General features: G+C 38.7%; 3 protein-coding genes across 5 annotated transcripts; 2 read left to right on the forward strand and 1 right to left on the reverse strand.

Moving 5' to 3' along the window:
• LOC110856953 (calcineurin-binding protein cabin-1) lies at positions 1-9,158 on the forward strand. 3 transcript variants are annotated; one of them, XM_035857447.1, is made up of 14 exons: positions 1-376; positions 481-597; positions 669-1,346; positions 1,442-1,673; positions 1,760-2,018; positions 2,098-4,380; positions 4,470-4,662; positions 4,745-5,356; positions 5,437-5,829; positions 5,928-6,086; positions 6,173-6,769; positions 6,839-7,000; positions 7,068-8,181; positions 8,249-9,158. In XM_035857447.1, exons 1-14 carry the CDS (start codon positions 290-292, stop codon positions 8,371-8,373), a joined length of 7,011 nt encoding a protein of 2,336 aa, XP_035713340.1. In that variant the 5' UTR covers positions 1-289; the 3' UTR covers positions 8,374-9,158. The 3 variants fall into 3 exon arrangements, with proteins under 3 accessions (XP_035713340.1, XP_035713339.1, XP_021961236.1); XM_035857446.1 differs by having other exon boundaries at positions 1-205; positions 282-376; positions 6,173-7,000; XM_022105544.2 differs by having other exon boundaries at positions 6,173-7,000.
• A 1,178-nt stretch (positions 9,159-10,336) lies between these two features.
• On the forward strand, positions 10,337-13,443 carry LOC110856954 (protein Wnt-2b). The gene is made up of 6 exons (XM_035857491.1): positions 10,337-10,923; positions 11,144-11,385; positions 11,456-11,571; positions 11,645-11,818; positions 11,879-12,143; positions 12,616-13,443. Exons 1-6 carry the CDS (start codon positions 10,847-10,849, stop codon positions 12,813-12,815), a joined length of 1,074 nt encoding a protein of 357 aa, XP_035713384.1. The 5' UTR covers positions 10,337-10,846; the 3' UTR covers positions 12,816-13,443.
• A 378-nt stretch (positions 13,444-13,821) lies between these two features.
• Positions 13,822-15,382, reverse strand: LOC110856853 (translin). Its single transcript, XM_022105431.2, has 7 exons — positions 15,130-15,382; positions 14,938-15,034; positions 14,606-14,821; positions 14,465-14,526; positions 14,308-14,365; positions 14,111-14,222; positions 13,822-14,015 (listed from the first exon to the last, which is right to left on the reverse strand). Exons 1-7 carry the CDS (start codon positions 15,271-15,273, stop codon positions 13,940-13,942), a joined length of 765 nt encoding a protein of 254 aa, XP_021961123.1. The 5' UTR covers positions 15,274-15,382; the 3' UTR covers positions 13,822-13,939.
• Positions 15,383-15,959: the final 577 nt, after the last annotated feature.

A 15,959-nucleotide genomic window follows, 5' to 3' on the forward strand; every position in this document is an offset into this window, starting at 1 on the left:
TTGTGTGGGACACAGTCTTTTTCCTCCCGTCGTCCAACCACTTCAAAAAATTTTGAAATTTTGTGAAATAATTTTGTGGTGGGGACCGTGTCAAAGGTCAAAAGAGGTGTGACATGTGAGCACCCGTCACGTCTAAGGCAGAATTAATATGTAGCGTGGTAAATATTCGTTCAGAGCTGGACTCGGTGGACGGAGGGACAATAAAGTAGACAGGATTCGAGTGATTATTCGAGTTAATTTTATTTTAATTACTTAATCACTTGTCCTTTGTGCTTGTGAAGGTGTAGAAATGTTGAAAATCAGAGCCTTGAATGAGTCAAGTAGCAGCAGCGAGGAGGAAGACGAGGATAATCCAAGACTTAGTGTAGAAGCGCAGGTGAGTTGATTTAATTAATTGAGAATTTAAAGAGGATTAGATATTTTTGGTTTTTTGGTTTTGTGATTTACTAATCGTGTCATTAACTTTTACTTACTATTCAGGAGTCACAGGCGAAATTGTTGTACGAAAAGGCTCAGAAATTAACCATAAATCAAGAGTATGAACAAGCGGTGGAAATATTTGTGGAGATTTTACAACTACCTTACCTGAACGTTTCGGTGAGTGGGGAAACGTTTTTTGGATTAAGTTATATTATATTATGGGTAAAATTTAATGTTGGGTTGAACAGGAATCAGAAAAGAAGACGTTATCTCCAGTCCAACTTCAGCTTCGCTTAGGTTGTTTGAAATGTCTCAGTACATTATATACATCCGGCGCGACGAAGAACTTGGAGGATGCTACCGCCGTTCTTGAACTTATTACGGAACTGGAGCCGAAAAATGTCAACTTCTGGTATCGCTTGGGAAAGGTTGCGTTGGAGCGGAAAGAGTTGGAACTTGCCTACGATGCTTTCACCTCCGTCTTGGATTGCAGTCCAGGCCATTGGGGAAGTATTGAAAACTTGGTTACCATCTCGTTCGCCCTGCACGACCTTTTAGGCTGCCTCCGCTTCTGTGCGATTGGGCTGGCTAAAGATTCTGGATTTTTGAAGGGTCGCATCTTCAAGAATGAAGTGTTCAAGTGTCACTCCTGGACGGAGGATGCTGTCAAAGGGAGGACTGAGTATGAATCCCTCTTCTCTGAATCACCAAAACTCGCCGCCTTGACCGAACCGGATATACAAAAGTATATCAGTGAAGCTAGACGACTTATGAGCCAAGTTTCCCAAGAGAAATTACAACGTAGGAAGGAGGAAGAGGACGAAGCTAGTAAACCTTTGAAATGTCCGTTTGCCTTAAAATCGCTCACTCTATCTGAACTAGGAAATACTGTTTTTGATGTTTATCATCACCTGAAAGAATCTGGGGTAATTACTTCTAGCTTTGTTCTTCGAATCTAAATTATATAAAGCAAATTGATGATGGTAATGATCATTGTCCTCTTTTTCTGAACTATGTGTAGACCTTACTTCGACTACTAGACCTTGCTAGTGCACAAACTCTCGTTGCCACCAGCACAGAAGGCGCTACCACTAAGAACACAATAGAAACTCCACTTCAAAATGGAAATTGCTCCCAAGAACTTGGTAACTGTGCATCTGTTACGATGCGAAGTCGAAGCACGAGTGATGATAAGGACCCGATTCAAAGAGATAGTGGAAACGATTCAAGCAGGCCAGCGAATGATAATTCACGTAAATTTTTTTACAAATGATTTAACAATGACATGGTATGCAAATTATGGAAATATTAATCAAAGTTTATCCATTAATTTCTACAGAAATGGTAAGCGAGTCCGAAGATAAGATGAATGAAGACGACTCTCAAAGCGCAAATCCAAACCTGCAAGGATGCTCGACGGAAGAAGAGGCGAATTCACAACGAGGAAAGAACAGGAAAGGAGGTGTGAAATGGTGGCAGATTGAAGGACAGCGTAGATCTCAACGGGTGCGCGGAAACATGGTGACTGCCCCTGTTAAAGCCAAACCGGCGAATACGTTTGCCGAAATGTTGCGAAACATTATTCCTGAGGCTCTTTTGTAAGTTGGTCCATTTACTTTAACCTACATTTAGTTTGTTCTTCTAAATTATTAATTTCGTTATTAATTATTAAATTAGGGTTGACGAAACTAATAGTCCCACAAAGAAGGATAAGAATACATATCATCAACACCAGCAGAAATTATCATCCTCCAGCAGTAGTAAAGTCACTAACCCGAATCAATACTACTTTGGATCTAGTGAAGAAAATAGTGACGTTAAAATGCTCATTAGTCAATGGAAGTGTGTCGACATTTTAAGAATAATAACTCAATATGTTCGCTGGTTGGCTCGAAACTGTAAAGCACAGTGGCCCACAGAGTTGAGAACAATTTTCACAAAGTTGTACCACCTATATCGCAACAGTGTTCCTACCGAGTGCACCCTTGATCCCGTTATTGAGAGTGCAAATTTGGACGTTGAAGACGACTGGTTTACCATCCTTGCTCAAGCCGAACTTGCCCTGGATGCGAGCAGTTGTCCCAACCCGACAAATATGTTCTTGCTAGAGAACGCTGCGAAAAGTGGGATTTTAAATGAAGATTTTTTACTCCGCGTGGAATGGTTCAAGTTTAAGAATCACCTTCTTCAAGGAAAAGATGAGATTACTGTTGACCATTCCTACACAAAACTTCATCTAAATTTAATTCTCGAAATGTTGAAAAACAAGCCGGACGGATTTATTTGTGTGCTTCCAACCGAAGTTGATTTTGTGATATCCTCTCCCGTAATTATTGACAAGTTGCAGTACGTTCAAAAAATTGAAAAGTTGAGCAAAATTGAAAAACTGTATGAAACTAAGCAATTTGAAGATTTAGTTGAAATTCTCAACTTTAGTCTTTCCGTCGATTCTTCAGATGATGTGCAGAATCGGATCTATTTAACTGAATCATATTTTCATCTCGGCAGGATCGAATGTGTCGAACATTGTGACCTAGTTTTGCAAACTTTGACAAAAAATGGGTCCGAAGAGAAGTTACTCTCAATTCTCAAACTCCTTCGTGACATTTGGGAAGGAATGAAGTGTAAAATGGAAACAAAAGAGTTCAAAATGATGATAAACACATTGCTCAAAATCCTGATCCGTGTGGAAAAGCAGGAACAGTGTTCTCACAGTTTTCTCATCACGGAACCTTGGTGCCTCCTTCATGCTGTGCTCTACCACTTGGAACAAATTGAGTCCGCACTGTTCATCGATGAAGAAACGGTGCCTGGGTCCATCCTCATTTTGCAACTGGGGCACGAGATTCTCAGCAAGAGTGGGAAATGTTCCATGAACGAGGGACACTTTTTGTCCTACTGTATCGCCATACTTTTAGAGCTCGCAGGGACCGACATGTACTGGGCTTTTGAGGAGACGAAGACCTGTCTCGACCAAGCCATCCTCTGCATGTACTCTCATCCCAGTAAAAAGTTTAAGCTCAAAAATTTAAAGGATCACGGAACATCAGGCATTCCCATGAATTGGTCGGCCTGCTGTCAGCTCTATAAGTACTACCAGTTGGACGAACTGCCTGAATTTGACAGTAAACCGAGCAAGTCTATAAGTGCCGAGGTGGAGAATTTATTCCAAAGAATTATTACCGAGATGCCAGCACAATTTAAGTCACAAGAGCGTTATGAGCAGATCAAGGAGTATATCAAGGGAAATGGACCTTCGGACGTTGTATTTGAACCGAACGAGTCAGCAGAGAAATTAGAAACTTTCGACATTTACTATTTACTTGCAGATTTCTACTTTAAGAATCAAGATTTACAGAAAGCAGTGGAATTTTACATCTGGGATTTAACCGTGTGTCCTTTAAGATTCGATTCCTGGACAGCTATTGCCCTAACGAAGACGGAGGATGTCGTTTCGAAAATTAATGCCTGTGATGCCTTCAAAGTTGACGACGTCATTGTCGAGTCGGACGCTGTGATTAGATGTTTTCAACAATCTGTTAATCTCGATATGACCAATGCAAAAGTTCGGATTGAATTTGGTTCATTTTTATACGCGCTGCATTCCGTTTTTACCCGTGAGATGAATCTGCACAAGGACAAGTTGACACCAGAACTTGTGGAGGAGGTGCAGATGAGGCATTCGACGTATCTCCTGAGATCAAAGAGTTTGTTTGAGCCGTACAAAGTGGGAGGACCGGATGCTCCAAGGGATAAAACGGATGAGGACGATGCCTGGATTAATCACTACATGTTGGGGAAAGTTGCAGAGAAAACTAATTCGACGGAGCCGACGATATTTATTTCTCAGTATGTCTTGGCTGGACAACTTTTGCATGCAAAATGCTCCACGTATCCATCTCGGATCAACTACTATAATCCTCCAGATTTCGCTTTGGAAGCTTTGGAAATTTATTTTAGGTCAGTGTAAACTCAATTTAAAATCTGAATCCTTAATAACACAACTGTTAAGTTTGCCTAACTTAAAAAATCTTTTATTTGTCTTTCAGAATTCACGCGAGTATTCTAAAGTTTATAAAACATATTCAAGAAGATAGCAATAAAGAGTGTGAGGATATGTTGTTAAAATTTCTGAAGGATGCGGAGGAGAGTCCCTTTATGAAATCCAAGCAAGGCCGAGGTACAGATGGGGAGAATAAAAGAAAAAAGGCTGCTGGGTCAGAAGAAACCATTTCAAGAAGGGTAACTACCTTGGATCTTAAACATGTTTTTCGTATTTGAGAAATTATTACAGTAAATAAATCTCGTGATTTTATATGTGCAGGAGAAGACCATAATTAACTCTGTTATGCAACAAATTTTGGACCAAGTTGAAACTATGGTGGCTGCTGAGGTTCCGTCTTCTTCCACAGCGGGAGCTGTATCGAATTCGTCGTCCAACTCTTCAACAGAAACCACATCGTCCAGTGAGGAAGACTCGAACCCCGTCACCGCCAACACCACCATTCAACCTGCACCTCCCGCCTTGCAGAATCTGTCTTTATCTGCATTCCGGGATCGTATTCGAGCCGAAGAGGAGTCAAATTTAAAGAGCAAGATATCCGAAAATAATTCAACTAGTAAAACTCCCGAAACTTCGCAAAATGTGAAGAAATCTTCTCCAGAGGAAAAGAATCATGCGGAGAAAAATCCATTCTTTAAAGATTTTGCTTCTGTCCGGTACGGATTAGTGATTTCAATGTGTCTCAAAGCTATGAAGGAGTGCGTGTCGCGATGTCCTCAGTATTTTAAAGCATTCTATAAATTGGCGAATGCCTATGTCTCCTTCAAAAAAGATTATAAGAAGGCGAAAGAATATTTAATGGGAAATAATTTCACTGGCACAAATAAAGTCACGGGATTGTACGGCGAGAGAAAACCGAGCAACTTTTTTAACGTGAGTATCAAAAGTATTTAAATATTCAACTTCTGTTACATTAAATACTTTAAATTGATTATATGTGCTATAATTTTTAGGGAATTTGGAGACATCCCATCGAAGATATTGACCGTCCTGGAAGTTTTGCTTTTTACATGTCGAAATCCATGTCACTCTTGTTGATGGTTCTTACAAAATTACAAGATCATCAAATGCTGGCCGACGTTGGAATTCAACTAGCGAAAGTTCCAGATTCCAAGAATACCTATTTGTACACCGAAGATAGAGAACAGTATTCATCAGAAGCATTTAAGCTTTGCGAAGCTTCAGCTAGGAAGTCCCTCTCACTGGCAAAACCAGCAACGATGTTGGAATGCGGTTTGAGTATTTATGATACGTATACAAAATTTCAAAAGTTTAATGCCAAGGAGAATTATGTTGCTCACGTGTTATTGGAAGTTTATAAACGACACTCGTCAGCAGTTAGAATGGTAATTATTGGTCAATCTAATCTAATGAGCATGAAGTTAGAAATTTACATTGTTATTTATAGAAATTTGATGAACCTTTTAAATTTTTCTCTCTTTAGAGCATTCTTTCTGAAGAACCCGTTCTCGCAGATGCGGTCCGCTTTTTTCAACAGATTGTTTGGAGTACTTGCACAAAGACCTCGAAGAACAGCATGATCGGATATAATCCTCCAAGGTCAGCAGAAACCGTTGGAAGTAAACTACTGGCTGAGAGATCGGTATGTGAAAAATTTGTAATGAATGATTTTTACACTTCATCATTGTTTTGTAAACTTATGTGACACGTTTATTTCCAACTTCTTAGTTACTAAACCCAAGCGGAACTCTCACCAACAACAACATGCTCACACCACTATCACAGAAACAACCAATTATGAAGCGACGTTTGTCAGATGGAACCACTCGAGAAGAAACCTCTGTCAAAAGTGGTCAGAATTCTATGGTGGGACCAATAACTCCACAACCACTTCATCCAATGGAGTGGCTGAACTATGACCCTTCGGCAGCCGACATGATGCTAGCAGCCCAATTAGCTTCATACAACAAAGTGCTACAACAGCAAATCCAAACTTTTTTGACTCGCAATTCATCCATGCTTGACATGGGGTTAACTGATCGAAGTGGAGGCCTGTCTGTTGACAATAACACCAAGCAAAATCATAATAATCAAAGGCTTGATTTTTCATCTGGAAAAGTAAATGATGAAAATAAGACCAAGAAATTACAAACGAATACGAATGCTCAGCAGATGCTGCCTAATCCGTTCAATTCCGATGCGTCGTCGACAAACAACGACAGAAAGGATTCTACAAAGCAAATGATTTCAAATATGTCCAAATCCATGACTAAAAGAACATCTGAAACTAGGAACAGTATTAATGACGCCAGCCGAACTAATCTGGTAAAAAAACGACAACAGCAACAACAACAACCGCAGCAATATAATAATACTAACAATGTCCCCCAACAGCAGCAGCAACAACAACGTTTCGAACCTTCATCATCGACTACTACTCCTTCGCGTGGGCTGAAAAATAAATTCAAACCGCCCAGAAACATTGCACAACTTGGGGCACAACTGAATAAAATGCAGAGTGAGAAAACCCGTGTCGAAATTCCGACTATATCACAGGTATCATATGCATTTTTTAATTGTAATTAAGCATGGCTAAGTAGCTAAATTACCTCTTCATTGCTAGATTCAAACTCTGAAGAGTCCATCCACACTCAACAAGGAATACCCAGGCATCACTACTTCCAAGGCTAGCCCCTCTACATCAACATCATCGTCTTTAATGCCATCCAAAATTCTTTCTCTCCCAAAACCCAAACCTACCAAACAGACCTCAATTCCCCCCAACTTGATCTCCCCACCATATCTATCATGCTCTCCGTTTCAAGCACAGGCCACAGCCATGGTAAACCCCGCTATTCCCGGAAGACTTTCGAAGAATGGGTCACAATCGAGCTTAAACTCAAGTAATGCTTCTCCACAACCTGCCCATTCTCAAGCCGTGACACAACCACGGTACAGCATAGCTTCCAATCTTCCAGGACATTTACAACCCTCGCGGGTCTTCCCCAGACTAACGAGTACCGCACCGCAACCCGAAGTTGTCGATTTGACAACAAAATCCAGTCCGGAAAAAAATACAAATACAAACACTAAATCTAGTCAGCAAAGTTTCTCAACCAAGTCCGGACTGGATATTACTCGGTTGGAAAAATCGTCATCAAATTCTCAACCTCAGATTATCGAGACCTCATCAGTCACTTTAACCAAAGTTTCCACTACAACTACAAATATTAATAACAGTAATTACAATAATAATACTAATAGCAATAATAACAACAAGCCCAAGGCTTCGGGAAAAATTGACGTTACCACGTGCAGTAACGAAGAACTTTGGGATCTCTACATGCAAACACACAAGCCGTATAATCCCATTGTAACTACTACAAAGTCCTCCACTGATCTTGTGAAACCCTTGATGATGATACCCAAGCCTCCTTCAAGACCCTCCATCACCAAGACGACCACTCCCCTGAACAGCATGGGAGGAGGTGGAATAACGAACAGTACTCAAGTCTACAAGACTCCCACTATAATGTCCACATCCTACAATCCTTCTCCCACCGTAATCACGAATCTAAAAACCCATAATAATAGTAATAGTAAGCCAGCCCAAGACTTGACACCGAAGGTTATCCTGACAAATTCTAATAAAAATAATAATCGTTCGTCTCTAACGTCGCAAAACGTCTCCTCATCTGCACCATCATCGTCATCCTCGATGTCCCGCGGCCAGAAACGTATGCATTAATTAATTTACTTATTATTCATTAATTTGCATTTTAATCGAATCTTCTTGTATTATAGGACAACTACCAGCCGACCAACCTCGTTACCCACTTCCTCCCAAGAAGAAGCATCACATCATTCCGACAAGTCCTCCCCCCGTGGTCGACCTTGGTGAAGACGTTGAAGTTATTACTCTTGAATAATACTCATTATTATGTTGTATAATCACCTCAATTTTATTTTATCAAGCGAATGTTCAATTTCATTTTAACAATTATTTTAACACTTTTTAGCTTTGAGCCCACACAATACTTTTTATCTGGTCCTTTAACATAAATTATTTGTAAACACTGCGTTATACACTTTAATTTGGTATTATTATGATTTATAAAGCTTTTCCAAAATGAGAAATACCCGATACCCAGACTTGACGAGAAGCCTTGTACGGATTTTTGATTAACTTTACGGTTTTGTTTCTCTTTACAGGGCAAAATTGTTGTGGTGGACCCTTCCGCTACACCTAATTGATCTGTGCCAACAATATAAACTGCACACAACGACATTATTATAATAATTCAAATGATAACGATTGTTCACAGTATTCGCAATACATTCATTGATAAGACTGATTATGGTTAAGGTATTGCCTCCTGTAAAATTAGTTGACCAAGTGGCCGGTGTATTTAAGAGCAAGTATTTAAACTATAGAGTAAGTTTTGACTTGTTTTTTTTTGTCCTGTAGACTCCCTCCACCCATGATAAGTAGTTATATTTTATGATGATTAAATAGATGATTTAAGGTATGGCATTTAATGTAAATTTACATATGCAGGGATTACATTTTGCTACAAATATCTGTATTATGCTCAAGTTTATATAAACCAATGTATGTTTTAGACTTTTGATACGTAATCAATTTATAAAGAATGTGAACTTGTAATGATGATTAAGAGATTTGCATTAATAAAAAAATATGACAACTCTCAAACGCGTCACGCTTTTTTAGTTCGAAATATCTGCGTAATTTTTAAATGAAGAGTTAGCGGACTTTTTAGGTCAAAAGGTAACGCGGTGCGAGGTCATGATATGAACTTCACAACATGAAATCTGTTGCTGGAGGTTAGTTAAATAGCAAAAATACTTAAAATATCTATGCATAACCAATAGTTGAACTTAATATTCATCTAATTTAATCCAGTCTGAGGCTAACAAACTAACAACCCCAATGATCTGAGCAGTATCTAAAAACTCGTAAAATTGACAGATTTACGATTTCTCAAAAAAATTATATAAGTGAGTGAACGTTTATCTCGGTGGTATTATGTTTCACTGCGTGGCTTGGCTTGGTGGCATGCATTTCATTTCCTTTGTCTGAGACCAGTAGCGGCGGAGGAAGCAGGGGGACATTGTCCACCCAGAAATTCAGCTAAATTGTATATTAACAAGCCTTTCTTCCTCTAATCCCACAATGCTAATGTCCTCCCCCCCAAATTCCGCCGCCACTGTGCGAGACTGCATAATAAGAAGACTAACTGAATTTTCTACGTATTTATGCATCCTTCGTACCATAATGACTAATGTGAGACGATATGTGTGGTTGGTAATTTAACCTGAAAAGAACAACTGTGTAACTGCATTGCGTATTAGATGAAAGATACAAGATAACCTTTAAGATTAGGAGGCGAGATGAGATTAGTATGCAATTTTATTAGCAGAGAAGAACAGAAAACTGGTATTTTTATCATTCCTTTGACTATTTTGGAAAATTGTGTGGACCAAAATCTCTGTTTTTCCTTCCGAATAAATAATCCAATCTTGCCCATAAAATAAAAAGGATAATCTAATCAAATGATGACGTTGTTGCAAATTGACTTGTTTTTGTTCTTTCGCTTTCTTCCTGTTGATCTCCGCTGATGAGTGAAAGTTGATTTTGTGTACGTACGCATGCATGCAGCAATTCCTTTCTGAACCGTTCCTTCAAACAGATTACTTCACCCTCGACGTGAGATCAAAGGGTACATATGAAAACTAACAAGAAATATGTAGCATTACTCCTGGTTGACGCAGTGATGTGCGAAATTTGGTAGAAAATCTTCCTCCCTTCAAATAAATCGAGGTTTCTTGACAAAAGTGATGACGATGTCGACGACGACGGTAAGAATTCGTACAAGAAGCCAACGAAATTCAGAGTACTTATTACGTAGATATGAGCAGCATTATGTTTTTGGTGTGTCTATTTAGTTTTGTTTGGGTTCGACATTATTATTACTGACATCGATACTTGTTCAGATATTTTAGCGTATGTATGTACCTCTACGTTTCTCTGACTTTGTCTCACAGTGTTGCAGTTTTACTTGCAAGTCGGTCCATGATTGGGATTCATCCTCGAATATCTAATCCCAGAGAACGTTGAGGTCTTAGAAAAGTAAAAAACAATATGGCACACATTCACAAACAAATTTAGCTTTCGGATCAGTGTCAACTTATCAAGAGTAAAATCTGAAGAGTTAATTAAGTTTAAATTGATAGTCCGAATAAAAGTTGGACATATGTCGGAACATCAAGAGTACATAAAACCTGAGGACTAATCAGTTAACTAATTTCAAAATAGTGGTGCAAATTTCCTAATAAAAGTTGGACATTGGATAATTAAGGAGCGAAATAATATTATGTGCCATGAGTGCACTGCGTCTTCTGCTCATCTTCTCCCTCACGGGACCTTTCCTCCCTGGCGTTGAGGGGTCGGCGTGGTGGTAAAAATCAGACAAAATTCATCCCTTTCAGCGTGGGTTCGATTTCTGGTGCAAACGTGAAAGCTGGGGACGTGACCCCCTTTTTTAGGGTCAGTTTTTTTGCGGGCAGTGGGAATTTTTTGGGATTTTCTTTCCCCGTTTTCCGAAAAAAAACGAAGAAATCTAACCCACGCTTGTCAGAGAAGTTTGGTGTACAATGCGTGACTGGTTATCTTTCCAGGTATTTCACCCAGTTTGACACCCTCGCTGTGAACGAGCATCACAAAAACTTTTGCAAAGTCGTCCCCCACCTGAACAAGCGACAAAGGGAGATCTGCAATAAGAACTCGGACCTCGTGCGAGTCATCGGGGACGGTGTGAAGGATGGCGTTTCCGAGTGTCAGTATCAATTCCGGTATCAAAAGTGGAACTGCTCCACGTTCAGGAATGATCCCACCTTGTTTGGAAAATCATTAGTGAGAGGTGGACACGAAATGAATAATTAATTAATCTATTAGTTTGGGGGATAATTTCACATTTTTTATCGTGTCAGGTGGGTCGAGGGAAAGTGCCCTTCTTCAAGCGATGCATTCCTCCAGTGCGATTTACAAGTTGGCAAAAGCCTGTTCCAAAGGACATCCAGGGTGCGGCTGTTCTACGGAAATTTCGGTACGGATTTTTTTTGTTGGGAATCAAAAAATCATAGTTTTTTTAATAAATAAATCATGTAAATTTTGTGCAGAACGGCCAAATAAGAAACGCTTCTCGATACGATGCCCGTTTTAAATGGGATGGTTGTGACCAGGTTGTAAAATTCAGCACAAATTTTGTGCGAAGATTTATAGACGCGGCGGAATTACGCGTGTCCGATGCCAAAGCAAAGTTCAATCTGCATAATAATCGTGTGGGCAGAATTGTAAGTGAGATTTTTTTGGAAATATTGGATGAATTTATAATCCTAAATTATTGTTTGCAGATTGTTCGCAAAAAGTTGAAAAAAGTTTGCAAATGTCACGGGTTGAGTGGTTCCTGTTCGATGAGGACGTGTTGGAGCACGCTTCCCAGTTTTCGCGAGATTGGGGACGCCCTCCGGGGCAAGTACGATGCCGGAGTGGAAGTCATATTCACGCCGTCGGGCAGTAATGTAATTCCGGTGAGGGCAGGGCATCGGAAACTTACGAAGGTCAACCTCATCTTCTATGACATGTCGCCGGATTATTGTCGGCCCAATTTCGGCCAAGGTTAGTACTATTAAGCAGGATTAATGAAGCGAGTTGTACAAGTTTTGTCGAAAATTTAACGTAAAAATCGATAACTTATCGTCAAAATAAGCACATTTTTAATCATTTACTCTTAGAATTTATTTTAAAATTCTGGACGACGAATTTGTAGAGCAGGGAGTTGCCAACTTTTTTAAAATGTACACTTCAGATTTTTACCCTTTTTGAAGGAGGAGATCTCAAGTTTAAGAAGCCTTCGGAAAAATTGGAACTCATCGAAACTGGCTTAAAAACTCACAGCTATTCTATTAATCGACGTACTGAGGACAAATTTGTCGTCCAGAATTTTAAAATAAATTCCCAGAGGGGAGAAATAATTAAAAATGTGGAGATTTTGACGATTTTGGTGATGAGTTATCGAGTCCTATGTTAATTTAGTATCGTAAAATTGTGTAGTAAATAGTAAATATGTTTGGATATGTACATATCGCAGGGTCTGTCGGGACGAAGGGTCGCCCATGTCTGGATGCGAGTGATGGGGAAGAGTCGTGTGATATTTTATGTTGTCGCCAGAAATACGAAATTGTGAAAGTCCGCTACTCGCAAAGATGCAATTGCACTTTCACCTGGTGCTGTCAAGTCAGTTGTCAAACCTGTAATGGGACACGATTCCAGTACAGTTGTAAATACTAAATCAAGCATTAAAAGAAGATATAAAATTGTACAAGGTTTATTGTACACTGTTAAATTTAGAATTTTTTAACTTTATTTTTCTTTTCTTTTAGAGAATGTATTTATAAAATGTCAAAATATGTCAAATATGTTTTTTTTAGTTCTTAAAGCTTTGTTTTGTTATTTATATGTCCACAATTGGAAAAATGAATACATAATAAAGATGTTCTAATAGTATTCATAACAAGTTCATTTCCCAAACATTAAAGTTGTGTCCAACTACATGGACTTTGACGAGTGTGACCGGGTTACATCTTTCCAAAAACCACTCATTCACATGTATGGACAAACAGTTTATGACTAAAACAATTTGTATTTGCATGTGATCACTGTGACCCAAGGTTTTTACACTTGGGATTACTGTGACGCTAATATTAGTATTAGTATCAAGTTAAAACCTTGACTGTGACCATACAGGTTCAATAAAAACGAGAATGCTTTAAGGCATTCTACTTATTTTGCCGAACTTCAAAGCCGCCGGAATGCTTTGCTGCTGGGAGACTCCTTGGGTGACGTACACATGGACCATGGGATGCCGTCCAGCCACAAGGAAGAGGGGGTGGTGCTCAAAATCGGGTTTCTTAATGACAAGGTATGTCATACTCATACATAAATATGTAAATACATTCGACTGCGGAGATTGGTCTAAGAAATTAAAATGTAATATTCTCTCTTCTGTAATAATGTACACATGAGCGATAGATGTCCCGAGTTCATGGAAAACTTTGACATTGTGCGTGGGTTTTCGTGTATACAACATTTAGTGAATTAAAAATATTACATATACGATTTTTGTAGGTTCTGGAGGATGATCAATCTTTTAAACTCATGCAGCTTATTCTTAGTCGGATTATCAAGGACGCTAAGCAATAATGACAATAACAAATGAACGGTGTATGCCATTGTACTGTAAGTGTCTTATCATAGAATAGAAACGGTTTTCTAGTCAAAGAAATAACTCTTGGAATAATTTTGAATCTTCACAACTTCTCAATTTAATAAAAAATTATGTGCAAATGTAATGGAAAACAATAATGGGTATTAAATACTTGCGGAGCATGTTATTCGAACTAACTCATAATGTCCTAAGAGTTGCTTTTGGCAGCACTTTTTTGCATTTTCAAATCGTACACAACTTCTTCAATGGCCCTCGAGTCATATCTGTTATCGGAAAAAGTAAAATATTAATTTACGTGTCATATTGTTAGAGTTTGCCATTAACATCAAAGATTAACTAGTCAAGAGAAAGCACTCACTTCAAGGAATCGAATCTTCTTCGTAGTCCGTCGTTCTTAAAGTTCATACCACTGAAGCCGAAGGTGAGAGTGGAAATATAGCTGTGAATCTTCGCAACCAGACCGTAATTGTCTAGATAAGTTTATCATGCACAAATTTTATTTTATAATAAATATTAATCGTACCTAAAACAATGAAGGTAGTGTGCTAATCATACCTAATATAACACAGTTTTTTGCAAGACGGGCTAATTCTTGTCCAACGTCAATCATACCCTATAAATACGTAATTTGCATGAGCGTCGCCACATATGTTATTTGTTAAGAATTGTAAATTAGATGAAGGTCATTTTGAGGTTATTGAAGTACACCAACCTCCAAATATTCCTCCCACTCGAGAAAAATGCCTCCACTTTTACGTGTCTCAGCAGTGGGAACTATAATACCATTGGAACAATAAGCGTATTTAGTTTACCTTAATTCTAAAATATTAATATTTCAGTGTGACCATCATACTTTGTAGAATTGACGCTACAAACTGGACGGTAGCAAATGAGCCGTCCAGAAGAAATTTAGAAAGTCCGATGGCAAATACACTCTTGATGACATTGAATCGGAAGAAGTCGGCGTATTTATAGTACTCGCTGGGTGGCAATTTTTCCCCTATCTGTGCGAGGATAGGAGCTACGTCCTTAATTATTAGGTCCATCCCTGTCTCCCCAAGTTTAGTAGCTGCACATGTAATGCAAAATGGATAGGCACAATAAAAAATACATAAAAAATGTGTATAATAGTATGATAGGTTAAATTGCACAATTATGACATCGAAAATCCTGGACGGCACTTACTCTTTTCATCAGATTCAGCCTCCAAATGAATGCGTTGGAGGATGTGGAGAACACGTTTGGTTGCTTTTTCAAGCGCTCGTGACACGGTCCGCAGTTCCTGAATTTTCATGAATTGATCAGCTCAGAAATTGACTGCCATATGACTTTCCTTACACATGTCACAAAATATCTCTAAATATTTCCTACACTTACATTTCGAACATCCACTTCGGTATCAAGATCCGTTTGGAATTGCGAGGCCATGGACTCTACAACTTCAAGGCCCAGTTCGGTTAGTCGGTTTCGCTTAAATTCGTCCACAAGGGCCTTCGCTGCCTCACTTAATGAGCCGGCCATTCTTTCTAATGTAATAATGCAAATAATTCAAGTTCTAATTCCAAAAAAATTAGAGTCGGCTGCTCATGAAGTGAACAAACACCACAGACAGAGATACATTTTTAAACACAACTCGAGAATGAAAACTGGTGCGGAGCCATGCACTCGCTTTAGTCGCTTTAGTAGCATTTTGGCACTAAAACTACTAATAGAACAATAATGGACCACAGTAATGATGATAAATAACTACTATTTATTTTCATGAAGCTTTTTCAATAACCCTATTTCATATATCCAGAGTACTATAAATAAATTGGGGTAAATTGGGGTCGGAAATCGAGGCAGCGGCCAAATTCTAGTCCAAAATTATTTTAAAAATTATTTCCAGTAATATTTAACCCAAATTTGGACGAGTTTCAGACAAAACTCAAAATTTGCAAAAAATTCGCATATATTGGCTCTGATCTCGAAAACCACCAATGGGCCACCCCAATATTATTACGGATTTTTGATCTACTCAATATTACGAAAATTTTAAACCATCAAACTTGAAAATCGTCCGAGTGCGAAAAAACACGATCTCATTGTATATATCTATCTTAATCTTAATTAATAACCAAAAAGTGTTAAGTTTAAAGTGAGATAGATAACACTTTTTCCAACTATGTCGGGTAGCTAGATGGTTTTTAGCATGAGAGGCGAGATGA

This window comes from Folsomia candida, unplaced genomic scaffold (genome assembly GCF_002217175.1).
Source record: "Folsomia candida strain VU population unplaced genomic scaffold, ASM221717v1 Fcan01_Sc017, whole genome shotgun sequence".
Classification (NCBI taxonomy): Eukaryota; Metazoa; Arthropoda; class Collembola; order Entomobryomorpha; family Isotomidae; genus Folsomia; species Folsomia candida.